This window comes from Watersipora subatra, chromosome 10 (assembly GCF_963576615.1).
Source record: "Watersipora subatra chromosome 10, tzWatSuba1.1, whole genome shotgun sequence".
NCBI lineage: Eukaryota > Metazoa > Bryozoa > Gymnolaemata > Cheilostomatida > Watersiporidae > Watersipora > Watersipora subatra.
The window spans coordinates 60172380-60199875 of record NC_088717.1 but is presented as its reverse complement, the minus strand read 5'-3'; the positions used below and the strand labels follow the sequence as shown (position 1 = coordinate 60199875).

Here is a 27496-nt window from a genome sequence, read left to right as displayed (position 1 = left end):
ATTCAACAACTAGTATATACACTTACCTTTCCTCACATATCCAAGTACATAGTAGATTATTAATATTATACTCATGTTATAATTCAACAACTAGTATATACACTTACCTTTCCTCACATCTCCAAGTACATAGTAGATTATTAATATTATACTCATGTTATAATTCAACAACTATTATATACACTTACCTTTCCTCACAAATCCAAGTACATAGTAGATTATTAATATTCTACTCATATTATAATTCAACAACTAGTATATACACTTACCTTTCCTCACATATCCAAGTATATAGTAGATTATTAATATTATACTCATATTATAATTCAACAACTGGTATATACACTTACCTTTCCTCACATATCCAAGTACATAGTAGATTATTAATATTATACTCATATTATAATTCAACAACTGGTATATACACTTACCTTTCCTCACATATCCAAGTACATAGTAGATTATTAATATTATACTCATGTTATAATTCAACAACTATTATATACACTTACCTTTCCTCACATATCCAAGTACATAGTAGATTATTAATATTCTACTCATATTATAATTCAACAACTAGTATATACACTTACCTTTCCTCACATCTCCAAGTACATAGTAGATTATTAATATTATACTCATATTATAATTCAACAACTGGTATATACACTTACCTTTCCTCACATAACTATTAAAGTGCACTACCATTCTAAAGCTCGTCGGTATATCACTTTTTCATACTATAATACATAATACACTCACCTTCTTTGCTTTTGTGGCAGTGCAGGTGCCTTCTGTATCAGCAGATCCAACCTGTTCCTTAGTATGTATTAAAATCACTCAATATATGTCCCATGGTTATATGTCTAGATAGCTCTGTATGAGTTGGGCTACAAATGTAGACCCTGTGAAATCGCAGTGTTAGAGTTATTTTTCCTTGTGGTTGTACGTACAATCTGGCATAGATCTTTAGCGGCTCAGTCTAATCTCCTTTTCTTTCATTCAGTAATTTTGAACAAAGCTGCCTGCTGTGACAACAATTAGGCGGTTACGCTTTCACTAATTTGAAAGTATTCATGTAGAGAATAAGCTAATCATCGCTTTAATTGCTGTTCACTCGAGCCAAGGGAATTGCTAGCGTGTGCTCCCAGCATTCCTCTCTCACGGAGATTGGAAAATAACATAGACTTAGGCTCACAGAGGGCCTCTTGCTAGTGCCTTATTCAATGAGCCAGGATAAACAAGGTGAGGCGAGGCGCTGCTGTGTAATTGCTATAAAGGAAGGTAGCCTTTATTCGTGCTCATATGCACACTTAGTGTTTGTATACAATTTTTAACTGGAGGATATACTTCATCAACATACAAGCCAGCAACGAAAATTGATACCTATAGTGAAGTGCTCTTCTCAGTAAGATGCAGATGGAGTCTAAAGGCACAGCTGCCATCTGCTTGCTGACTGTTGTCACTTGGCTGATGCTGCAGTCAGTAGAAGGTCTGTAGAGATACTCATCCTTAAGTTTCCCTAACTCAAGATTTACCTACAATAGCTAGTCACAAGGCAGTTTACCTACAGTAGCTTGTGACCAGGCAGTTTAACTACAATAGCTTGTCACCAGGCAATTTACCTACAATAGCTTGTAACGTGGCAGTTTACCTACAATAGCTTGTCACAAGGCAACTTACCTACAACAGTTTGTCACCAGGCGATTTACCTACAATAGCTTGTCACAAGGCAGTTTACCAACAATAGCCTGTCACAAGGCAATTTACCTACAATAGCTTGTAACGTGGCAGTTTACCTACAATTACTTGTCACAAGACAGTTTACCTACAATAGCTTGTCACAAGGCAGTTTACCTACAATAGCTTGTCACAAGGCAACTTACCTACAACAGTTTGTCACCAGGCGATTTACCTACAATAGCTTGTCACAAGGCAGTTTACCTACAATAGCTTGTCACAAGGCAATTTACCTACAATAGCTTGTCACAAGGCAGTTTACCTACAATAGCTTGTCACAAGGCAGTTTACCTACAATAGCTTGTCACAAAGCAGTTTACCTACAATAGCTTGTCACAAGGCAGTTTACCAACAACAGCTTGTCACAAGGCAGTTTACCAACAACAGCTTGTCACAAGGCAGTTTACAAACAATAGCTTGTCACAAGGCAGTTTACCTACATGTACAATAGCTTTTTACCAGGCAGTTTTGCATCAGTCAAAAGCCAGTTTTATCAGTTATAAAGGGTCATATTTGACTATTGAGTTCAAACCAGTGTAGGGCACTGCAGGCCGTGCCTTACATTCCCATGACAGCAGAGATTCAGTAGTTCTTGTAAACGCTGAAACAGTCACAATTTTCTACCAAAGAGCCAAATCGTTCAAGTTGCTACCAAAGAACTAAGTTGTTCAAGTTGCTACCAAAGAACTAAGTCGTTCAAGTTGCTACCAAAGAACGAAGTCGTTCAAGTTGCTACCAAAGAACTAAGTTGATCAAGTTGCTACTAAAGAACTAAGTTGATCAAGTTGCTACCAGAAAGCTAAGTTATGCAAGTTGCTACCAAAAAGCTAAGTTATGCAAAATGCCCACAAGCCATCTGAACTGGTCAAATGATTCTAAAGAAAACTCATGGAGAAATACATAGACCTATTAACTATAGTAATAGTTTATAGGTAACTATACTGATAGTATAGTTACTGTAATAGGTCTATGGAGAAATACTTGTGAGCTGACATGGAATTTAACAAGACTAACAAAATTTCTTAAATTTAATAATGTTAATACATGAAATGTTAACCCATGAAATGTTAACACAAGAAATGCTGATTGATTCCACAGGTAGACATTTAGATATTGGTACATACAGTAGATGTTAGGTATACTACATTCATATATACCATTCATCATACACTTTTAGACTCTCACCTTGTGTACAGTATAATCATTTTAAGTCAAACAGTTGCCAATTGTCATTCCAACAATCTCAAACACCAGTCTATATCATGCTAGAAAAGAGATTCTGCCAGTTGGTTCGATACCACCACGCTATAATCACATAGTCACAAAATTTATGCATCAAGGATACATATATACCAAATGTATCTGCCTGTCAGGATTTGGGTATTGAAGCCTGTACCATGTAACAGTGACCTACTGAAAAGAGGAAATGGCACATCACAGACATTGACTGCAGGCAAATCAATAAAATATGTGAATCACCCGGCGAGTCTGCAATTATTGATGAGGAATAAAAAGCTAATGGCAGCCGGTGTATAACTCACTCGGAATGATCGCTGAATCTCCTCACTTGTTTTATCAGCCTCAACAAGAAGTTCTTTAAGTGGGTTTGATGTCATGCATTACACTAGCAAGCAGTCTGGGCATGCCTACAACATGGTGGGTTTGATGTCACGCATTACACTAGCAAGCAGTCTGGGCATGCCTACAACATGGTGGGTTTGATGTCATGCATTACACTAGCAAGCAGTCTGGGCATGCCTACAACATGGTGGGTTTGATGTCATGCATTACACTAGCAAGCAGTCTGGGCATGCCTACAACATGGTGGGTTTGATGTCATGCATTACACTAGCAAGCAGTCTGGGCATGCCTACAACATGGTGGGTTTGATGTCATGCATTACACTAGCAAGCAGTCTGGGCATGCCTACAACATGGTGGGTTTGATGTCATGCATTACACTTGCAAGCAGTCTGGGCATGCCTACAACATGGTGGGTTTGATGTCATGCATTACACTAGCAAGCAGTCTGGGCATGCCTACAACATGGTGGGTTTGATGTCCATTACTAGTACATACTGTAGAAAGTGCAGCTTTAAATAGTATTATTAGGGTCAGCAACCTGCATGAGATATAAAGTAGGATGACATGAGATATAAAGTGAAATGGTGTGAGATATAAAGTGAAATGGTGTGAGATATACAGTGAGGTGGTATGAGATATACAGTGAGGTGATATGAGATATAAAATGAGATGACATGAGATATCAAATAAGTTGGCATGAGATATAAAGGGAAATGATATGAGATATGAAGGAAGGTATTTCTTAACTTGTTTGTTTTTATATAGTTGGCCCCTTTATTTTCATATAAAAATGTTTGCACTCTCTACTATTCAAATCTTTCAAGATGTGTTTAATCTAATATCCAGTTTGTTTTTGTACCAAAAAAGCAAAATAGAGTTGCTTCCCATATAGTATTGTTGCCATGAGTTGCCATGAGTGCGTGGGGCCCATTTGGTCCTTCCCATATAGTATTGTTGCCATGAGTGCGTGGGGCCCATTTGGTCCTTATCATAACAAACAGCAGTCTTCTAATTTAACTCTCAAAGGATGAGTAGATATCCTGAATTGAGCAATCAAGCTTTGTTCAAATTCTGTGGTTGTTAAATAAGCATTCTGCACGGGAAGCTGCGTGAGCGCATTCTCGTAGTAAACGCATTCCCTCAAGTTCAAAAGTATGTTCCTTAATTTTCAAGTTAGTCACTAAGTTATCAAGTCATTCCTTATGTAAGAACCTTGGCGAGAAAATATTAGGTCAACGAAAAGAGATAGCGGGTAGGGGTAAGGAAATATTAGGTCAAATAAGGAATAACAGGTAGGGGTAAAGAAATATTAGGTCAAACGAGGAATAACAAGTAGGGGTAAGGAAATATTAGGTCAAACAAGGAATAATATGTAGGGGTAAGGAAATATTAGGTCAAACAAGGAATAATATGTAGGGGTAAGGGAATATTAGGTCAATCAAGGAATAACAGGTAGGGGTAAGCGAATATTAGGTCAAGCAAGGAATAACAGGTAGGGGTAAGGGAATATTAGGTCAATCAAGGAATAACAGGTAGGGGTAAGCGAATATTAGGTCAAGCAAGGAATAACAGGTAGGGGTAAGGGAATATTAGGTCAATCAAGGAATAACAGGTAGGGGTAAGCGAATATTAGGTCAATCAAGGAATAACAGATAGGGGTAAGAGAATATTAGGTCAATCAAGGAATAACAGGTAGGGGTAAGCGAATATTAGGTCAAGCAAGGAATAACAGGTAGGGGTAAGCGAATATTAGGTCAAATGAAGAATAACCGGTAGGGATAAGCAGACCATAAGGGGGTCATAAGTACAGAGTGAATAGAGCATAACTTTAAATTTATTAAATTTTTCACAGAGGCTTTTCTCTTTTTTCTAGGTGCAGAAATAGAATGTTATCTTTGCACAAGTGACCTTGACTCATCTTGTCTTAGCAACCCATCAACAACCACATCCTGTTCGCTTGCCCATGGAAGTGGTTGCGCATCAAGGTTATTGCCGGGAGATGTGATAGAGAGAGGCTGCTCTACAATTGGGCTGTATCCAAGTGGTTGTAGAGTAAGTGAACTCGCTGGCACAGAGTGCATCTGTCACGAAGACAGGTAGGTAGAGATACGTTGTTATCCTTCTGTCCTGAATATGTTCACCAGCTTGGCATCCTCGCTGCTGAACACTGTTGTTATAGAATTGAGCTCAAAAGCATGTATTCAGTAATTAACCCTTTCAGCTCATGCTCAACAATTTTATCTGTTCCCTGGGCACAAAACAAATGTTACATTTCAAATACCTATGCTCTACTAGGAATAGTCTATCTAGCTTCTGCACTCGAGCTTTGGAATATTTGAAAGGCTGCCGGTGGTATTTGCCCTCGAGCTGGGTGTCAGAATGGTCGTAGCAAATGAGCTGTTAGACATCTGGGCAGTGTAGGTTAGCCTTGAAATATGAAGCTGTTAGACATCTGGGGAGTGTAGGTTAGCCTTAGAATATGAAGCTGTTAGACATCTGGGGAGTGTAGGTTAGCCTTAGAATATGTAAGAAACAACTCTAATCATATATAACTGCTGTCCAGAGGCATTTCTTGTCAAGCGCTTGTTAGGAGTACGACCACCAAATCAATTTTGTCAGAATATATGGTAGGCCAATCAGTATTAAGTATTCACTTTATTCTCTGTTCATTTTTGTAGCAAAGCTTCAAATTCTTCACTTTAGTTTTGAACGCCGTCATCTAAATATTACCTAGTTGTCTTTTTCTAGTTCAGATGACCATGATCGTAATATCTTTGAAAACTCTTGAACTCTTGTAATTGAGCAAACGTAAAATATTTCTCAACAATGAGGTATGTCAAGCTATTGCTTGAGAACATTAAAGATTTTAGGCGTAAACTGATAGAAATAGACTACAATTTGAAATGAGAAATAAAGTCAGCTCTAACGTGATGAAGTAAAATAGTTAACAGTCGGTTAACTCTTTGAGGCCCTGGTTAGAGATAATTTGGGTAATTGTTTGTTCACCTGATCGAGTGCTCGAGTAAACTCAGCTGTGTTGCTTTGTTTTTCCACATTTCCTCTTTACTTAAGATTATCAAATTTGAGTGCCTTTGTGCGTTATATGTTTTGAGCCTAATTCCAAAGCATCAAATCAATTGACGTATTAGTACTTAGAATATTATCAAAACACCGAGGACACTTCGTAACAACTGAGGACACTTCTTACCAACTGAGGACACTTCTTACCAACCGAGGACACTTCTTACCAACTGAGGACATTTCTTACCAACCGAGGACATTTCTTACCAACCGAGGACATTTCTTACCAGCCGAGGACACTTCTTACCAACTGAGGACATTTCTTACCAACCGAGGACACTTCTTACCAACCGAGGACACTTCTTACCAACTGAGGACACTTCTTACCAATCGAGGACATTTTTTACCAGCCGAGGACACTTCTTACCAACCGAGGACACTTCTTACCAACCGAGGACACTTCTTACCAACTGAGGACACTTCTTACCAACCGAGGACACTTCTTATCAACCGAGGACACTTCTTACGAACCGAGGACACTTCTAACCAACCGAGGATACTTCTTACCAACCGAGAATTCAACAATAGTTGCTGACAGAATATTAGTTTCTAATGACACACCAGATGAGATTCTTTGGAATGAAGGATAAAAAATAGACAAAACTAAAAATCTTCTCCTCAACAACAAGAGATTTATTCTAAAACTATTTGTTCTTCTATTCATAATAAATATATACACACTATATCAGACTCGGTGTACATAATAAATATATACACTCTATCAGACTCGGTGTACTGCAATCATTATGTTCTTCTATTCATAATAAATATATACACACTATATCAGACTCGGTCTACTGCAATCATTATGTTTCTTCTATTCATAATAAATATATACACACTATATCAGACTCGGTGTACTGCAATCATTATGTTTCTTCTATTCATAATAAATATATACACACTATATCAGACTCGGTGTACTGCAATCATTATGTTTCTTCTATTCATAATAAATATATACACACTATATCAGACTCGGTGTACTGCAATCATTATGTTTCTTCTATTCATAATAAATATATACACACTATATCAGACTCGGTGTACTGCAATCATTATGTTTCTTCTATTCATAATAAATATATACACACTATATCAGACTCGGTGTACTGCAATCATTATGTTTCTTCTATTCATAACAAATATATACACACTATATCAGACTCGGTGTACTGCAATCATTATGTTTCTTCTATTCATAATAAATATATACACACTATATCAGACTCGGTGTACTGCAATCATTATGTTTCTTCTATTCATAATAAATATATACACACTATATCAGACTCGGTCTACTGCAATCATTATGTTTCTTCTATTCATAACAAATATATACACACTATATCAGACTCGGTGTACTGCAATCATTATGTTTTTTCTATTCATAATAAATATATACACACTATATCAGACTCGGTGTACTGCAATCATTATGTTTCTTCTATTCATAATAAATATATACACACTATATCAGACTCGGTCTACTGCAATCATTATGTTTCTTCTATTCATAATAAATATATACACACTATATCAGACTCGGTGTACATAATAAATATATACACTCTATCAGACTCGGTGTACTGCAATCATTATGTTTCTTCAGTTACCGCTAAAACTCTGAAAGAGTGTGAAAGAACTGTTCACTTTATTTGATCTCTATGTTTTTCATTGAGTTTTGCAAGCATGGAGCTTCAATATGGTATTTAGGTGGTTTAAAAGGAATTGAGCTGTTTTAAGTACTTTGACAGTCAATGGAAAGTTGTTAATATGGTCTTGGATAAGGGAACCTGCTTATGTGTATAAGATTACTCTTGAAAATATTAAAAGCATTTGCTTCTTGTATACATTTTGCTTCTGTTCCTCTCTAGTAGCCTCTCTATAGCTATCTCTATAGCCTCTCTATAATAGTTCTCTCTATAGCCTCCCTATGCTTTTCTTGCTATGCTGACTTTGGTAATCTCTATTTGCTGGATATAGCTTACCGTAAAACCTCTATTTGAACGCAATGGCCTTGTATTTTTCAACCCTTCTCTTATAGTGGCTTTTTATTACAGGTGACGTTTAAATAGAGGTGATGCTGTTTTTTTCGACTAGCTCTTCAGACTTTTGAAAAGTTAAATTTAATCCTTTCACAAGCGAAGTGATACTAATGTTGATTAAGGTTTTTGCCCTCTCCTTCGGGCGAATCGACATTAGTGCATCAGATTTTTTGCTAAACCATTATTCATATACATCAAAGTACCGCACCAAGGAACTACGTACTTCGATTATAAATTATTAACCGGATATAGTTATTACTTATTTTTATGGAGTAACTCTAAATTTTCAACTCTTTCACTACCGTAAGCCGATGTATCGGCTTTCGCGATAATATAGGTACTGGCCGTAAGCCAATGTCTTGGCTTATCCATAGGGTTTCACTTTTCTTTTCATTACAAAGTCCACACGTTAGCTAGACCAATCAAATTTTGTCTCCAATGAAACAACCTTGTTGCCAATCACGTGCAATTAAAAATAATTTTTTTGGTTCAACAATTCTATTTCTAATTATTTTTCAAAACTGGAAAACCAGATCGTTATCGTCATGGCAATAAGAAACACACCGCATTCGTTCAACGCAAATAAAGCGTCAGAGATTTTGCGAGAGTGGGATTCACTAAACAATTTTATACTTATCTTATAGGAAATTTTGTTTTGAATAAGATGCACTTTATACTAAAACAATATATGTTTTGATTCTCGAGATGTTGCTTGAATACTAGCGGTATATCGGTTTTTTGAAAAATCCGTTTGAATTAAAACGGGAAGAATAATCATTCAGTCAGAAATTAATGCGGTAGTGAAAGAGTTAAAGAAAACCAGGCCCGTATTCTCCAGGGCGGCTCGCCGGCTGAGCCACTCCAATTTTTTAGTGATTTTCGGCAGCTAAGTACTAAAAATTGCAGTCTAAGCTTATTCACTTGGAATTTCCATCAACTAATTTACTAGCAACTAGCATTCTATATAATTGTCTCCGTGATGATCTAGCCAAATGAGTGATCTAGTGAGACTTTGTTAAGACTTAGAAACTGAACTTTATTGCTTATAGGGAGGTGTGAAGAAGATCCCCAAACTTGCATGTTCCTCATCATAACATAACCGAATCAAAACATTGATGAAGAGTACTATGGGGCAGGCTCGTCTAAATAATCTTCTAGTATTACTCATATATAAAGATGTTGAAATAAATACATAATCAGTGGTGAAAGATTTCTGCCATGGACACATTGACAGAACAAAAGCTACTGCAATAAAAAAGTAATAGCTCTTGCTTTGTCAATGTCCCTTACAGAACTCTGTAGTGTCATGAGTTTTATGTCGTAATTTTATTATCGTTCGTTGAATAAAGAAAAGGTTTTGCCTTTCATGAACGATAAACAATGTATTTATGTAAATTTAGACGCTTACAATTTATTGCATTTATGCATAATTTGAGGGTTGTTGATGCTTAAAAGATCCAGAGTTTCGGGGCGCTGCCTCGAACCCCGTTAGAGCCTTACACCGCCCCCAAACCCCCAATGTATTCTTAACTAATCGCCTAACATTTGCCGCCCAGCTTGCAACCAGGGAATACAGGCCTGAAGAAAACATCGTAAAGCTTTAGAGTTAGAAAACATACAGAACATTTTTCATTTTTAAAGGCGTTTTAACGTTTCAAAGTTAGAATACGCCATAACAATGGCTGCTATTACGTTGTACGGTGTTTCTGAAGAGTACTCTCATCATTCATCAAAACACATTAAAGCCTTCGGCAGAGATGGTAAACCAAATTATGGATGAATCTGAAAACAATGGATCAAATTTAGACCTTAGTGACTTCAAATTAGAGTGTAGATCAATCAATCAGAGTGAGATCAGTTGATGATTGTGACGATTGATCTCCTCAGGTACGCCGTCACTAAGATCATGGCAACAACTACAGCAACAACGAAAGAGTTAATTGTTATTGATGTAACTGAATCATTATTAATAGGATTTTGTGGACACTTTTTACTGAGCACTTGCTAGTATAGGTTTGTGAAGGTCAAAGAATGTAAAAGTAGCGAGCAAATAAAGGTGGCATTCAATTAAAGGGTCACGCTGTATTTTTCAACCCTTCTCTTAAAGTGGCGTTCTATTAGAGGTGCTGTTCAATAAAGGTGACGCTCAAATAGAGGTTTACGGTATCTTTTGCTGCTAACAAAATGGTGCCGTAGAAGCATGACCATGGTGACGTTCTGCGGTGTACCTAATAAGTCTCATTTTATTACAATTATATTACACTTATTACTCTTACTATTATCCTATTACGATTCTATCACTCTATCGATTCATTGCACAGATGCAACACGGTGACAGGAATGCCGAGCATGCGTGTACCAGACGAGGAGACTCTCGAATGCTACCAATGCGACAGTCTTCAAGATTCAAGTTGTCTCCATGACCTTGACCTCAAGAATACTAAGAATACTAAGGTCAACATATGCCCTAAAGCTAATGGTTGCTACCTGAACAAAAGGCTAGACGGTTGGTTTAGTTGGTCTAACTGAATTCTGTTGATCATTGATACTGGTCTGTCGCTAGTCGAGTGACTGAGCTGTCATTTCTATATTGGTAATGTTTTTAGATGACGGGCTGATGCAGTACCACAGGCTATGCTTTAATGGCACTGCTCCTGCCATGTACTACCCAGGGGACTGTTACACAGTGTTTAACAAACATACATCCACTACCAGTGAGGTAACTATCACACAAGTTATAAAAGAATGTCTGTTACTCTAGACATTTCGTGTATAAAATAACTTTTGATAATTTATGCTCTACTGAATTGTTCATTTCCAGTTAACATTAAGTTCAATATATAATTGCAGGGTTATATTTTTTTGTGATGCGACCTTAATTTCTGACTGACTATTTTATAGGTGTGTGTCTGTTACACTGACCAGTGCAATAAGAACAGCTTCACCGCTCTACAATCCCTTAGTGTTGAGGAAGAGAAACCAGTGAGTGGGGCCAGATGCCTTACTCTTAGACTATGGTCCATGCTCAGCTTAATATTTTATTATTTCCTATAGCATTACGGTATGACCTTGACTCACCGTCCATCTGCGTCACAAAAATAATATTTATACTTCATACATTCAAGCAATAGAATCTTTTTCCTCCTCATGTTATGTTAGTTAGAATTTTGTAAAACAAAAATATATCTGCCTAACTTTTGCATCCGTTGTACAAGCACTTAGTAACCCGACAATATTTCTGCATTCCGACTACAGCGCGATGTGTTAGCATTCACACTACAGCACAATATGTTAGCATTCAGACTACAGCGCGATGTGTTAGCATTCAGACTATAGCACAATGTGTTAGCATTCAGACTACAGCTCAATGTGTTAGCATTCAGACTACAGCGCAATGTGTTAGCATTCAGACTACAGCTCAATGTGTTAGCATTCAGACTACAGCGCAATGTGTTAGCATTCAGACTACAGCTCAATGTGTTAGCATTCAGACTACAGCGCAATGTTTTAGCATTCAGACTACAGCGCAACGTGTTAGCATTCAGACTACAGCGCAATGTGTTAGCATTCACACTACAGCACAATGTGTTAGCATTCAGACTACAGCGCGATGTGTTAGCATTCAGACTACAGCGCAATGTGTTAGCATTCAGACTACAGCTCAATGTGTTAGCATTCAGACTACAGCGCAATGTGTTAGTATTCAGACTACAGCGCAATGTGTTAGCTCAGCAAATGAGAATTGCTTCTCATAGACTACTCGTACGATTTTTTTTGTTTTTAAAAATATGACATCTGTTTTATAAATATTCGTTGCAGTGAATTGATTTGTGTGAATTGTAATTTTTCACATTTTCTTGCCATTTTGATACATGGTAGTATATTTGAACACGAAAATGGATACCCAATACCATTTTTAATGTTTCATAACTAAAAACCTGTAACATATATGTGATGATACAGAATTTATTGTATACTTCCACAATAGAGGTCTAAAAAGTTGCCAATCGTGGTAAGACTCTGTTCATTAAATGGTGGTAACAGACCGTCCATAGCCTATAAACTAGCAACATAAATGCTTTAGGCTTGCACTGGTCATGGGCAACGCCAAGCTACACGTAAGGGGTATACAAATGGGTATATTACTAGTAGTATTGTAAAGTAGTATTGTTTTAAGTAGTATTGATGAAACAAAGCATATACATTGCAGGAGACTGATTTCAATAGAATATCCGTATAACTAGTAAAAAGAAAGGCATGACAACTAGGGATAATTGAAAAGCCAACTGTGTACTCTCCTCATCCTCAGTTCCAAAAGCGAGGAGCGCGACTGTGGTGAGGGGGGTCGACATGACTCCATAATCCCAATGCTTCTCGCATATTCACTGTCAGGGGTCGATTGAAGAGACACCCGAGGATCCTCTATGCACATGTCTGTGGTTGGCATGTATATAGACTCAGACCGACACATTTTCACTGGCTCCGCTTCTTGCGCAGAAGGTTTGATGGCGAGTTGTGCACTTTTGCTGTTCAGCTGCCGTTTGATTGGCTCAATACTCTGTATTCCTGACTCGAGCGAGAAACACACCACTTGAGCAGGGGACGCGTTTATCCATACCTTAGAGCAGCTCCTCTTATTGACAAAGCCTCTATGTTTGTCAACAGGAGATTGCTGGCACGTGGCTATATACTTGGCGGGTATCTGAGGCAGTGCAGGGATATTGTGATCATCGGTATTGCTGTTGAGGTCTGACGTTCGGGCAAACACAGAGCTGCCTTGAATTTTGGGAAGCATTTTACTTTACGTTATAAATCACCAGCAGCGTCAGCAGCCTTAAAGCAATTCATTAGTAGGGCCGTGACTGACAACCTTAAAGCATAAATCCTGGATTATGACACCAGACAAAACTTTTGTGAATCAAATTAACTTCTAAGCATCGCAATATCCAGTTACTAGTAGGCTGACCCTAAATATGCAAGATATCTAAGAGGCTTAAAATGCAGCCTCTGGCTGTATGAGAAAGGGTGAGTAAAATGATACAGTGCAACTAAATATATATATATAAACAATGATGAGTGTAGGCAGGATTGGTATACTAACCTGGGTCCTACAGCAAAGATGACAGATTCGAGAAATGAAGTATCTTCCCCAAGTCTTAGCTTTTCCTTCATGTTTCATTTCCGCACCTTTGTTAAGTCTGATTGTCACCAGGCCCTGTGGGACACCGTGTTCAACAAAGCAACTTATTTTACTTGTTAACACCTCTAACAACCTTACAGGTTTTACACTCCAGTTATTGATCAGCAACATCTAGAATAAGTGTAATGTAAATTCTGTCATGTTGTCAGATGTGACAGGAATTACAATACATTTACACCATATCCTCACTACAACTTTACATCTTAACAAGTGCCCAAAAACAAATAATATGTATTACCTAGATTGTAGACTACAGGGAATCTGTGTATGAATATATAGCATACATACATTTCACAATGTAAGTATACATCAACTGTATTAATCAGATAACTCCATTAGGAATGATACTTTAGAAGGGCACATTTAAAATGCACTCACCGAGTTTAAAAATAGCTTGCATCCCATTTAATGCATTCTCTCCGGCAGATAAGATATTCTAGCGTTACTAGGGAAAGTCTAACAAAAAGAAGCCGCATAACCAACTCTGAATACTGCTATATTTAATACAAATATACACGTCAGAAAATCAAAATATATATAATGGAGCGATGCTTAGAGATTCTTCAAAAAGGCATCAAACTGACACAATGCACTACTTTTCCTTTTGCTCTTTGAGAAATTTATAAACGGAGGAGAAGTCCAAGTTCTCGTAACCTTGGTTGCACATAACTCTGTACAACTGATGCGCAAGTGAACCAAGGGGATTCGCTGTTTTTGTTTCGGTTGCTGCATTCTGAGCCAATCCCAGATCCTGTAACGAAAGTAAGCCAACACATTCACTACACCTATATGAGATACATGTTTGCCTGCAGCATCAAAAATCTTTATGTAATAGGAAAGGTTAAGGAGTGACCAGCGGCTCACAGATAGCACCTTCAACCATAAGGCAGAGAAACGGAACCTGCAGATAATGTTGACAAAAACTGCCATATTTCAGTAGCTTATCCAGGCCTGTATTCACTGGTTGCAAGTTGGGGCGGCTAATGTTAGGTGACTAGTTATGAACACCTGGGGGGTGTTGAGGGGGGCGGTGTAAGCCCCCAACAGGTTTCTCTTATGTAGGGCCTCAGCTGGGCCTCTCATGTGAAGTTTTAAAAAATTTTATCGGAAAGTATCAACATTTTTCTATTTTTTGAGATTTGTTTTGTTTTACGTGATGTGACCGACGAGAAGTTTTAAAATTAAAACAGGCAAAACTTGACCGCAGTTAAAATGCTCAGAAAAAAGACATCGTTTTCTTTTGAGCGTTTTAACAAAGATCAATTTTGCCGATTTTATTTTATGTTCATACGGAGGTTTCCACGCTTTCGATGGGACATGGCCAAGCGGATGTTTGGTAAAACTTGATATTTTGTAAACCTTTATAAAGGTCGTTAACAAGAATATTTTGCCACTGATGATGATAATGAGGCCGAACTACTAAAAGTTGATGTTTGTCTCTATGGCTTGAAATAAAGTGATATTCGACAGCGATAAAACCGTGTCCATAGCCGTTGGGCAAATAACTTTTCGGATAAATGATGTTGGGGTCGAGTTATCTGAAGCAATTTATCATTGCGGGGGAACGGACCAAACAAATCCGTTCGAGTTAACCTTGTGTTTGAGATGAAATGTTACATTTTATCCGAGGGCGAGTTATCCGAGGGCGAGTTATCTGAGTTTGACTGTACTTAGCCGCGGAAAGTTCCTAAAAAGTTGGGGCGGCTCAGCCGGCCAGCCGCCTCAGGGAATACGGGCCTGAGCATATCTAGGATAATTAATGACAGCTGCAGTAGACGTAATGTAGTTAACAAACATCATGAGCAGACAACTCCTTACTTATTGCAAATTCTCAAATTTGACTTGAATAATGACAATCTTGTAGTTAGCCTTAAAAATATCACTTTCTCTCTTGCTACACTTGAGAGAGAAAACACTGTATTGGGTTATTTCTATTAAATATACGAGTACCTTGGAGAGTACCCAGTGAGACGTTGGTGATGATATGCGAGTGAAAGGGAGAAAGTTACCTTTGTCATGAGAGCAGTACCAAAGCCTCCCTTATATCCATTACTCGAAGGGGTATTCTCGAGCACTCCGGGACACGGGTTATAAGTATCACTTGACCAGCATCGCCCACTGCTCGTGTTCAGAATAGAGGCCAATAGCTTGGGATCCAGACCCAGACTGTATGAAAAACATTCTAAATAATTGAGATTGTAATGCAAATATTGTATGTAGACAGGTGAAACACCGGAGAAGTTCATAAGTAAAGCATAAGGATAGGTCAGACCTTATGCCGAGATTCATAGCTTCAGAGACTCCTATCATAGAGATACCCAGCAACATGTTGTTGCAAATCTTGGCCGCCTACAAAAGCGTGGGTTTGTAAACATAATGAGCCACTAGAGGCAAATTTAAGCATTCCACCGGACTACAGCAGCCATAACATCAGTAACCTGAGCTTCCTTGTACACATTGAGGAGACTTAAAACCAAACTAATCTGTTGCTGAGTACCAGGTTTACTCGGGCTAACAAGCAATCTTCAACAACACAAAGAGGCCTGCGCCTGAAAGAAGAGTCTGATGAGCCTGAAAGAAGTGAACAATCTACCTGGCCAGTACCGACATCACCACAGTGCACCATATTCTTGCCCATAAGTGAGAGAAGTGTCTCAGCCTCGGTGTAACGATCAGCTGGCCCTCCAACCATGAATGTCAAGGTAGCAGCCTTGGCAGCTATAATTCCTACAGACCAGCAACATGACTAAATCATTCCAAAAAAATCAAATGCTTTCTACAGTTCATTCGACAAACAGCTTTCATCATAACGTCTATCCCGCAAGCACCTGTTAAAGTGTGTCTAGAAAATACAACGTAAAACAGATTTAGCAAGTACTTACTAGTCGGTGTCTAGCGAGTACCTTGTACAATCCGCCAATTACTTTACACAGTAAATCTAACAAGTACATGAAACCAATGATATACAGCCCCCAAGGATAGCCGACGGCTCTCATCTAGGCGGGGTTTAATGATGGAGCTCTGTTGGGATGAACCCAAACACGGCACCCGAACAAACAAATATGCTGAATAAAGCCCCTTGTAACTTTACAAATATTATGAACTATAGTGGTTATTTTACTTATCTGTTGAATTCATTTTGTTGTCGAATAAATACAGTATCCCAATATTGTCACCATTATAATCAGCCAGTTGTCATTCGCAAGAATTCGCGATAATAATAGTCACAATCGTGAAATAGCCCAAATTCAGTTTTGTATTTAGATTTTGAATATGAAAACTACACTGCACAGCTTTGCCTGCTGTCCCCTCTTATTGGCCAGGTAAAACAATGTGACAACGATAAAAGACTGTCATTTTATATTAGGGGTGGCAAAATATTAATCAAAAACTAGGAAAAAAAGGTTCGAGTAGTTTAGCGTAAATTATATTCAACTTTAAGCATATACTACGACCTTTACCAATTTTAAAATTAGTAAAAGTAGGTAATTTGAAGTGTTTTATTTTGCATGGATCCATTATTTTGGTTAGGTATCACCCCTACATTGTAGAAATTCAAGGTTTGCTATTGTGAACTGCGGGGTCTACTGGCTGAATGAGCTAATGACACGATAACAGCAAGTCGTGTTTTCCAAAACCTAACAAGGCAACGCGACCGCCCCGCGAGAGTCGTGTTTGCTCAGAAACCCAGGCTAGCACAATCCTAACAGGGCTCCATCATTAAACCCCGCCCTTATGATAGCCGTCGGCTATCCTTGGGGGCTGTATATCATTGATGAAACACTGTCAAGCTAGAGCCTTGTAAGTTTTGTATATTGCCATATTGTATTGAGACCACCACATAAGGATATATGTACCTCCAGACACGGGAGCATCCATATACACGGCTCCTTTAGCCTTGGCTGCAGCAGACATTTCTTGAGAAACACCAGCATCTATGGTACTCGAGTCAATAATGAGAGTACCTGCACGGACAGTGCTGCAGGTGGGAAAAAGGACTTACTTGATAGAAGTAAAAATAAGTTTGAAGTGTGACAACTTGAACTATATGAAATTACTTCAAACAACAAAAGAAAACAGCGAAAGCTTCGAGCCTTCTAGAAAAACAAACCTTAAGAGACAATCGTCCCCCTCCGTATAGCAGCTTATGACATTGGGACTAGATGGCAGCATGGTGACGATACAATCTGATTGGCTAGCCACATGCGCTGGACTCTGAGCAATGCTTGCTCCTATATAAAAAAGGCCAGACGTTTAACCAACTGACAGCCATTGACAAGTTTAGATTTGTAGACAGAGTACTGCGCTTTTGGGTTTATGTAAAAACCTTTGCTGAACTGTCCATAGCTATATATTGCAGGAGAATATAATTACTATATTTCTTTTGAAGCTCTGTCTATATTTATATATAGCAGGAGCACATAACTCTCAATTTTGATGAACTGTCTATAACTGCTATATATTGTAGTAGCGCACAACATCCGTTAGAACGTAACACAAACATTAGCAAATGAAAGATTTTTGCATGTGTTTAAGAGATTCAGGGAAGCATATGCATGTAATGTATATTATAAGTGTATATATAAGTGTAATATATTGTATATTATAAGTGTATATATAAGTGTAATATATTGTATATTATAAGTGTAGCATTTCTTCCCTTGTCATTGACATTAGCTAAACTAATGTTGATATTCTAGCGAGAACTATCTAGCATGAACAGAATAACACGAGACTCTTTTATGTTGTAGATGCCTCATTCCTACTCGGACTATTATTAACTACATACAGTATTTGAGAAATTTGATTTGCATATCCGCAAGAGTCAACAGGTCAAAGCAATGGTTAATTAATAATAAGAAATAATTGAGTAATAAGCTATATTAATTATAAAATTAAGTAATAATTTTACCAATAAATTACAGATTTGACTTCAATTAAAGAGTAACAGCATTTTATGGCAACAGCTGGCTCTTGTGTTCGTCGGTTGACTGATGATAAGCTGATTATGTAGCTCTAAAGGAACTAATTACCTTAAATAATTGAACAAATATTTTGTTTTGTAATTAACCTCTCTTCTACACCCCTCCCTACACCCGTCTCCTACCTTCCTCCTCTACACCCCTCCCCTACATTCTTCACCACACCTCTCCTCTACACCCCCCACATACCCTTCCCCTAAGCCCCTCCTCTAAGTCCCTTCTCTCCACCCCTATCTACACCCCTCCTCTACACCTCTCCCCTGATCCTCCTCTACACCCCTCCCCTAACCCCTGCCCTACGGCTATCCTCTACACTCTTCTCCTACAGAATAATTGTTGTAATGCAGATTTATTAAAGCCACTGATCTACCAGCAAAAACAACAGCTACAGAGACCCTTTCACTATTGACAGAAAACACCAGCTACAGAGGCTACTGCTCTACTGACAGGAAACATCAGCTACAAATATCACTACCCTATTGACAGAAAACATCAGCTACAGAAACTACAGTTCTACTGACAGAAAGTCATCTCAGAACGCACTGGGTAACACAGGGACAGACCATTGGTTTTAAGTTCCTCGAGTTGGCTAGCAACCAAGTCAAACACCACAACCTCTTTGCCTCCTTTGATAAGATTAGTGGCCATGTGGGAGCCCATATTGCCAAGCCCAATAAACCCAACCTTGCTCCCTCCATCCTTAGAGCCTGTAAAGAGAAATGAATGCTCACAGACTGGTCCAAAAATGGTTCAATATTGGCAGTGCTTGATATGAGCTACTTGTTCAGTCCTAATCTCAATGCACATGATTCGCACTCCTGAACTCCATATTCTTGAAAAATGTGGTTCTGAGTCAATTTGCTTGTTCATATCTATGAATAGACGTTCATATCTATGAATAGACAAGAGTGCACAACTCGTTGTTTGAAGAGTACAGAAGCTCAAAAACTCAGCCTTGTCAATATGAGCAAAAAGTTGAGAAGACGATAAGTAGAAAAGCATCAGTAACAATATTGAACGAATAAGCCTCGAGGATATTCTACCAGTGTAGCCCATTAACACACCTGTTGCAAGGATAAAATCCTAAAGGAAAGTGTAGCCCATTAACACACCTGTTGCAAGGATAAAACCCTAAAGGACAGTGTAGCCCATTAACACGCCTGTTGCAAGGATAAAATCCTAAAGGAAAGTGTAGCCCATTAACACGCCTGTTGCAAGGATAAAATCCTAAAGGAAAGTGTAGCCCATTGACACGCCTGTTGCAAGGATAAAATCCTAAAGGAAAGTGTAGCCCATTAACACGCCTGTTGCAGGGATAAAACCGTAAAGGAAAGTGTAGCCCATTAACACGCCTGTTGCAGGGATAAAATCGTAAAGGAAAGTGTAGCCCATTGACACGCCTGTTGCAAGGATAAAATCCTAAAGGAAAGTGTAGCCCATTAACACGCCTGTTGCAGGGATAAAACCGTAAAGGAAAGTGTAGCCCATTAACACGCCTGTTGCAGGGATAAAACCCTAAAGGAAAGTGTAGCCCATTAACATGCCTGTTGCAAGGATAGAACCCTAAAGGAAAGTGTAGCCCATTAACACGCCTGTTGCAGGGATAAAATCGTAAAGGAAAGTGTAGCCCATTGACACGCCTGTTGCAAGGATAAAATCGTAAAGGAACATGAAAAATAACAATTAGTTATATAATACTTTGAGCTGATTTCCTCAAGAAACAATGACAATCATGGAAAATTATAACATGGCTTCCATTAAAGGTGACAACATTATAAGATTAAAATAAGCCTGAAGCCCTAAATCCCTGATTCTCAGTCAAATCACATAACCATCGGCCTACAGCTTGTTAAGTATCAGCTTACAGCTGGTTATGTATCAGCCTACAGCCTGTTAAGTATCAGCCTACAGCTGGTTAAGTCTCAGCCTACAGCTGGTTAAGTATCAGCCTCCAGCTGGGTAAGTATCAGCCAAAAGCTTGTAAAGTCATAGCCTACAGCTTATTAAGTCTCAGCTTACAGCTTGTTAAGTCTCAGCCTATAGCTCGTTAAGTCTCAGCTTGGAGCTTGTCAAGTCTCACCCTATAGCTTGTTAAGTCTCAGCCTATAGCTTGTTAAGTCTCAGCTTACAGCTTGTTAAGTCTCAGCCTATAGCTTGTTAAGTCTCAGCCTATAGCTCGTTAAGTCTCAGCTTACAGCTTGTTAAGTCTCACCCTATAGCTTGTTTAGTCTCAGCTTACAGCTTGTCAAGTCTCAGCCTATAGCTTAAGTCTTAGCTTACAGCTTGTTAAGTCTTAGCCTATGGAGGTCACCAACACCCTTGCTAAGATATGGTGTACCTTGTACAGTTTGTGCTTATCTAACAAATGTAAATCAACCTAGTTAACTACAGTACTTTAAATAAAACCTAAGGAGCTCATTGTAAAACATTTTAATATCCCGCTTTGGTATAGGAAAAACGACATCACTCTGCTGACGATATCTGTTTTTCTTACAGCTTACCAAAGCTAAAATCACGCTTAGAGCAGATACACTTGGATCAGAATGGTACTCCCTTAGTTAACCTTTAAAAGGCCTTTATATGTGAGTACCCACTTCATACTAACTTGTTGCTTCATGTCATCAGGTCATGTCATCATTTCTCCACTAGACTTTTTACCTTTTGTTCATTTCTGATTGTTTTCAGCTATACGATGTGCACTTAATATCTTATTTGACACTTGATTAAGGACCTTTACAATTTAATGGCTAAAGTGCAGATAATAGTACTGATAGGAATAGCTAGCCTATCAAGATAATACCTTTATTAAAATGAAGCATTACCTAAAATATTAAAACCACTTTAAAGTTTAAACCACTTTAACCACATTACCAAAACTTTAAAGGTTGGTGATTTATGAGTTCTTAATAAAAAACTAAATTTTTAGAGATCACAAATATGAGAACTGCCTCCTACACATAAAGAATATCTCAAACAGCCAGTGCAGAGTGAAGTTTCGCCTACACAACTGAAGGGTACAGGTGCCCGCAGGTGCTTCATAACAAATAGAACTAACACCCATCACTCAGTTTATGCTTCAACCATTTGGATCAAACACTTATTAGTCTTGAAGCTTTCATGGCCACTCAATACTGTCGACTTTCAGTTGCATTGAGTATTTTGATAGTCTAGAGGTAAGTGATGACAAAAACTGACATGTGCAAAATATGCTAGATTTCTTGTCTTTCATTGTCATTCCAAGATTGTCATCCAAGGAGAACCAGGTAAAAGGTAATGGCACTTTGTCAGCCTACTACTGCTTTCCGGAATCTCTCAGAAAATTAATCACACTCATGTAGTTATGAGCAAAGCTTGAGCCTCATCCTCAAACTCTAGAGAGGTTAGTAGAAGTTGCCCTTATGACTACAAATTAAACAAGAAACTATAACTGCCTTGGTGTAGCAACTATAGGGTGTACCAACTTCCTTGGTGTAGCAACTATAATGAGAATGCTGCAAACTAGTCTTGCCAGATCTCAAAGCAGTAAGTACATTGTTCTGGCCAGCTGAGCTCACATCAAGTTAGCAGTGCAATATAGATAGAGAGCAATCTCCATTTGCTCAAAAGTTTGCCTCCAGCAGCCTGGCAACCTGAATCTAAAATAGGTATAGCTTACCACAACAGGCACAAGTGTTGAGACCGTTGTAACTTTTTCAAGCTTACCGCCACACAGTCATCATAATCTCATGATCAAGTAATGCTAAATCTCATCTATAAACATGTGCCAAAAGCAAAGCATGCATTATTTTTTGAATAAATCTTTGTGAGCTCCAGGTGGAGGCCAAATGCCTTCTGTAATGTAGATTCTTTTATAGATATGCAAAGTGGTAGACTATGCATGCCCATTCTATACAAAACCTGAAAGACTGCACAGCAAATTAGCCTAATTGTAGGCAGTAAACATCAAAAAGTATGCAAACATGCGAGGGAAAACAAAAGAAAGGTACGGAAACCTGCGTAAAGTCCAAATGGTGAGTGAAACACTAAATAACGGTTACAGAACGAAGAAAAAGCTCACACTACTGCATTTAACGTAAAAGAGATATCTATCTATTACACTACTACTACATTCCCATATTCGAATCAGAGTAAAATACGTGTTTATTAGCATCTCTGGCATTTACGAATGCATTTTTAGAAACTCATTTACTCAGTTAAAACACGACTCTTCAATCTGTCACATGCCAATTGAACTCTATTTACAACAGAAATAGACCTTCATTATTATCTGTAAAGTCTTATCGACATATGTATTTATTCATTAATTATTCCATGGACTATTCGGGTCTCTCTTAATTTCCATTCTCAGTCATGTAATTAAATTAGAAAGACAAGGAATATAGTACTTCACAAAAGCAAATAACTGTTTGTTTAATACAACTCATTTAATCTTTGTTACACCGTCTTTGACCCTGATTTGATTCTCTCGGAATATGGTAGTAGTGTGATAGATGGCTGCCTCTCTCATTAATATTTTTATTAAATGTAGTAGCTTTTTTTGTGCTGTCACTATTATTTCATGTTTCACGCAACATCGCTTTTTGTGATCGTGGCTTACATACATGAATATTTTCTGCTCCAACATAGTCTTATTTGACTGCCAGTGTATAACACGGCTTGCTGTTTAGACGTGATCGTCAAAGCTTTTGAAATTTTCAGAAACTTGTTCATCGCAACTATTTGCAGCCACCGGGATGCGTGTAACCCGAGCGTCAATCATTTGCCTCTTTATTAATGATATTTGCCTCTACATTATTGGTGTGTTGATGAGACTGTTTGCTGGCACACAGGCTATCTAGCAAAACTAACCGTCGGTTTGTCTCATATGATTAATTGTACACAATGTACATAGCTTTATAGTCGCCCTGATCATATTAAGACGTTCACGAGTCGATGCCACGATGTCAAGGACAAGAGTGATACATTGCCCAGTTTATTACTGCGATGGAAACTGGATTTCGTTATTTATTGTACTATACTATAGTTATTTTTGTATAATATGCCAGGAAGTTTATCTTCAGCTTATCTGTCAATTATTGAAAGTTATTGAATATACACTAGCATGCTCTTTGATAAGCACGAAGTCGATGCTTCCTATAATATCATTAGTTACATAGTAGGCTACGGAGGTGTAGGTTAGATCAATGATATACTGCCCCCCATATATATATGGGGGGCTGTATATCATTGATTAGATATATTTTTACAAAACCTTGAAGGTTTTTCAGCTATGTCAAAAATATTTTAAATACTGTATTTTAAACTTTAATCAAATTAACCCTCTGAGGCCCATACACAGAAGCTTTGCTTTAAAAAAATTCAAACTTTTTGGATAGTTTCCATATATATACATGAGTATTTTTCTATTTTTTTTATTTTCTACAACGACCCTGACCCGAGATACTAAATGTTGCACTCACGCAACATTGGGCTTTAATCAGACCTGCCAACCCAAGAGTGGGGCAATGCGTGAGATTTGGGTTTGGGGCAATTGATGTATCAATGATAGTATATATAAAATTGTGGAAATTGGGGCAAAAATCTCACGCATTTTCATTTTTTCTTTGGGGTGATTGCGTGAGTCTCACGCCCAATGCGTGAGAGTTGGCAGGTATGGCTTTAATGCTATACACATTATGCATTATAGGCAATAGTGTTATGAAGTATGTGAGCCAGTGAATAACTTTATTTTGAATGAACAAATGGTAAATGTACATATATACATTACATATATATATTGTATATATAGTATTTATATATATAATATATACAGTATTTATATATATAATATATATAATATACATTTAATATGTATAATATACATATATATATATATATATATACAACACAAGTATATAAGTTTATTTCACTGTTTGGTACAAATGGACTAAATACTGAAGCAATATCAATTGTTTCAAAGTAACTCTAGCTCTCCATTCGCTTGCGATGATAGGTACAAAAATAATTTCGTTCATCAAGAAAGCAGAGACTACTTCACATTTTGTAGTAGTTATTTTCTTGCACAGCTTGCAGCGACTGCGCTTTGGAACCTTGACCAATGAGCAAAATTGTCATAGTGAACTTTGCATGGGCTTCTTCGAATTTTTTTAGCTGGTGTAAGGCATAGACTAGCATCCTTTGATGCAGATAGTCGTCCTTGTTTGGCAGCACCATTGACATAGATGAGACTGTCGGCAACTTCAGCTTGAAATTTTCTTCTATTTATTACTTCATTTTTGGTAGCTTGAGAAGGCGACTATCACGTCTGTAGCTATTCCAAGTATTGATTACTGCTACCATCAAAAATGCCAATACAGGTAGAGATATCATCACTGGCTTTTCATGGCAAAACGGTACTTTGCTAAAAAGAAATTCTACAAATCCCTGCCTCCCATATTTTTATATGATTGTAAAATAGCAGGCATGTTGTAGAAACGATGCTCTTTTAATGACTTGTCCCACCGTTTGACTTGAGCAGAGGACTGTACACCAGTCAATGAGGAGAAAAGGGTGACAGCTTTGTTGTCAAACTATCTGACATCAACCACATTGTTGACCTCTTCCACATAGCTGTCATAGGACCCTCTGCCTTATCGTTTGAAGACTTTTGCATTTTTGAGCTTGCATTCAGGAACTCTGTTGGTTCGAACAGTATCTGTATACAACATCCCATTTTTATTTAGCTCAGAGATGAGAAGATCACAACTTGCCTCCAAAGTTTTTGCACCTCTAGTTCTCTTGTAGAGTAGATGTTAGCTTGAGTGTTGTTGGTGTCAGAGTTGGAGTCAGCTTGTCTTTTCGCTGCACATTTAATGGCACATTTACACTTATGTATCATGTGTGTTCGTGATTGTTTGTATTTACACGAACTGTTTCTTATGTGACAGAGTTTGTAATGAATCAACCAGACGGTCTATTGTCTGAACTGTAATTCACTGCTCTAAAAACTGTTCTAGACAATCTACATCTACGCCTACTTAGGGACTTAGCTGATTGTAACATCTTCGGCATGGGTGTGTTCAAAATGGCTCAGATCTCTTTTCTCACATGCGCAATGCTTCACTGAAAGCTAATGGTGAAAGCTATCAAAATAACATTGCCAAGAAATTATGTGACCTCAACCAAACTATGTTACAATTGCACGACTACTCTTGCACCCAAGTATAACTTGTGTTATCACTGATAGATAACCCCAGTTCTCACATTGCTGTTCTCACAACACGTACCTAATTTTTCATTATTGTTTGTCAAAAAAATAATTGCTAGTCAAGTGGAAAATTGCTATAGTGTGCCATACTTATATACATTAAAAAAGAATTACCAGAAAACTACATCCTAGTGTTGTAAAAAGAGAGGTACTCACATGTATAGTCACAAAGAAGGACTGTATCTTCTCTTCTACTTGCTTACATACTGCTTAAATACTATGTAATATCGGTACGTTATCAGCTTCTCGTAGCTGCCATGACTACTCGCAACTGCCATGGCCTTAGGCGTTAATATAGCCTGGGCCGTACAAATCCCATCAAACAACACTCAGTAAGCTTGTCTTCTGCTGTCAGCAAGGTACTCAAGCACATCTCATTTCATGTCTTTTTCTGAAAAATGTGAAATTTTATTCCAACGTTAACATAGTTTCTGAAAAAACAAAAACCAGAAAAGTCAACTAGTAAAATTTATAACTGATGTGACACATCGTCTACATTAAAGTATGGAGACTGATACATGCTTAACAGATTTTAGCAATGCCTTTGGTAAGGCCAAACACTACAAACTTCTAGACAATCTGTTAATGTATTGTAGTTTATAGTAAATCATAGCCTGGATTGGATGATTTCTCAAAGAGTTATTGTGAAAGGATGAAACTCAGCTGGGGCAAAAGGCTTATCTAGGATATCTCAAGAGGTTGGTTCTCCCTTTGTCTTTTCTACATACACGGTTTATTCGCAAGTGTCACTTCTGGTGGCTGTCTGTTCGCTGATGGTACTATTATATAACTGACACCAACAACACCAATAAGCTGCAAAAAAGTTTCAACAAACTGGGAACGGAGATGGGACATAAAAACTGCTGCCTCAACATGTCAACATTTCATATACAGCTAAAAGCCAAACAACTGCAAATACACACACCATGCAAAATACATTGATCTCTGAAATTAAGACAACCAAGTACTCGGAGATCACACAGGACAAAAAACTGACAAGGACTGCCACGTTAAAAAATCTGCTAGTAAATCAAACTCTGTCGCAAATTTATCGGAAAAACTGTGAAAAAAGTCAAAACTTTTGCTTACCAACAGCTTGTTAGACCAGTGCTAGGGTATACTGCCTTTGTCTGAGACTCTGTAAGAAAATCACTTAAAAAAGACTAAGTGGTAATGAAGGTGGTACAGAAATCTGCTGCACATCTGACTTGCGGCATCAGATGCACAGATCATAAGACTAGATAAAGCTAAATTAGTGGGTTTCATTGCCAAAATGAACTAAATTACTAATAAATTCTCAATAGCCTCACCAAATATGAACACATCATTTATATGCACAATAACGCCACATGTGCCATTGAGCACTTTCTATGCTGGGTATGTGTAAATCTCAAAACATGATGGTAGATCGAATGACAACTTTTTAAATACAAATTAGCTATATGGGGCGAAAATGCGGTGAGAGCTTTGAATTTTCTTACAGGATTGTGCGATAGAACCCTGAGTCAGCATTACATTTCATGAAAATGGCATTATGGCCTAATTTCAATAGTGAATTCAATAGTAATACTACTTGTTGTAAAATAACTTTACTATTTATGATATAATGATTTTTA

The 27496-nt window shown here is 37.8% G+C and overlaps 2 protein-coding genes across 2 annotated transcripts; one reads left to right on the top strand and one right to left on the bottom strand.

The window, feature by feature from the left end:
- The first annotated feature begins 1271 nt into the window (after positions 1-1271).
- On the top strand, positions 1272-11796 carry LOC137406329 (uncharacterized). Its single transcript, XM_068092895.1, has 5 exons — positions 1272-1492; positions 5197-5419; positions 10774-10958; positions 11059-11171; positions 11354-11796. Exons 1-5 carry the CDS (start codon positions 1414-1416, stop codon positions 11504-11506), a joined length of 753 nt encoding a protein of 250 aa, XP_067948996.1. The 5' UTR covers positions 1272-1413; the 3' UTR covers positions 11507-11796.
- A 2333-nt stretch (positions 11797-14129) lies between these two features.
- Positions 14130-23376, bottom strand: LOC137405853 (probable 3-hydroxyisobutyrate dehydrogenase, mitochondrial). Its single transcript, XM_068092279.1, has 8 exons — positions 23236-23376; positions 19198-19341; positions 17764-17884; positions 17510-17631; positions 16246-16379; positions 15925-16001; positions 15662-15818; positions 14130-14403 (listed from the first exon to the last, which is right to left on the bottom strand). Exons 1-8 carry the CDS (start codon positions 23342-23344, stop codon positions 14245-14247), a joined length of 1023 nt encoding a protein of 340 aa, XP_067948380.1. The 5' UTR covers positions 23345-23376; the 3' UTR covers positions 14130-14244.
- Positions 23377-27496: the final 4120 nt, after the last annotated feature.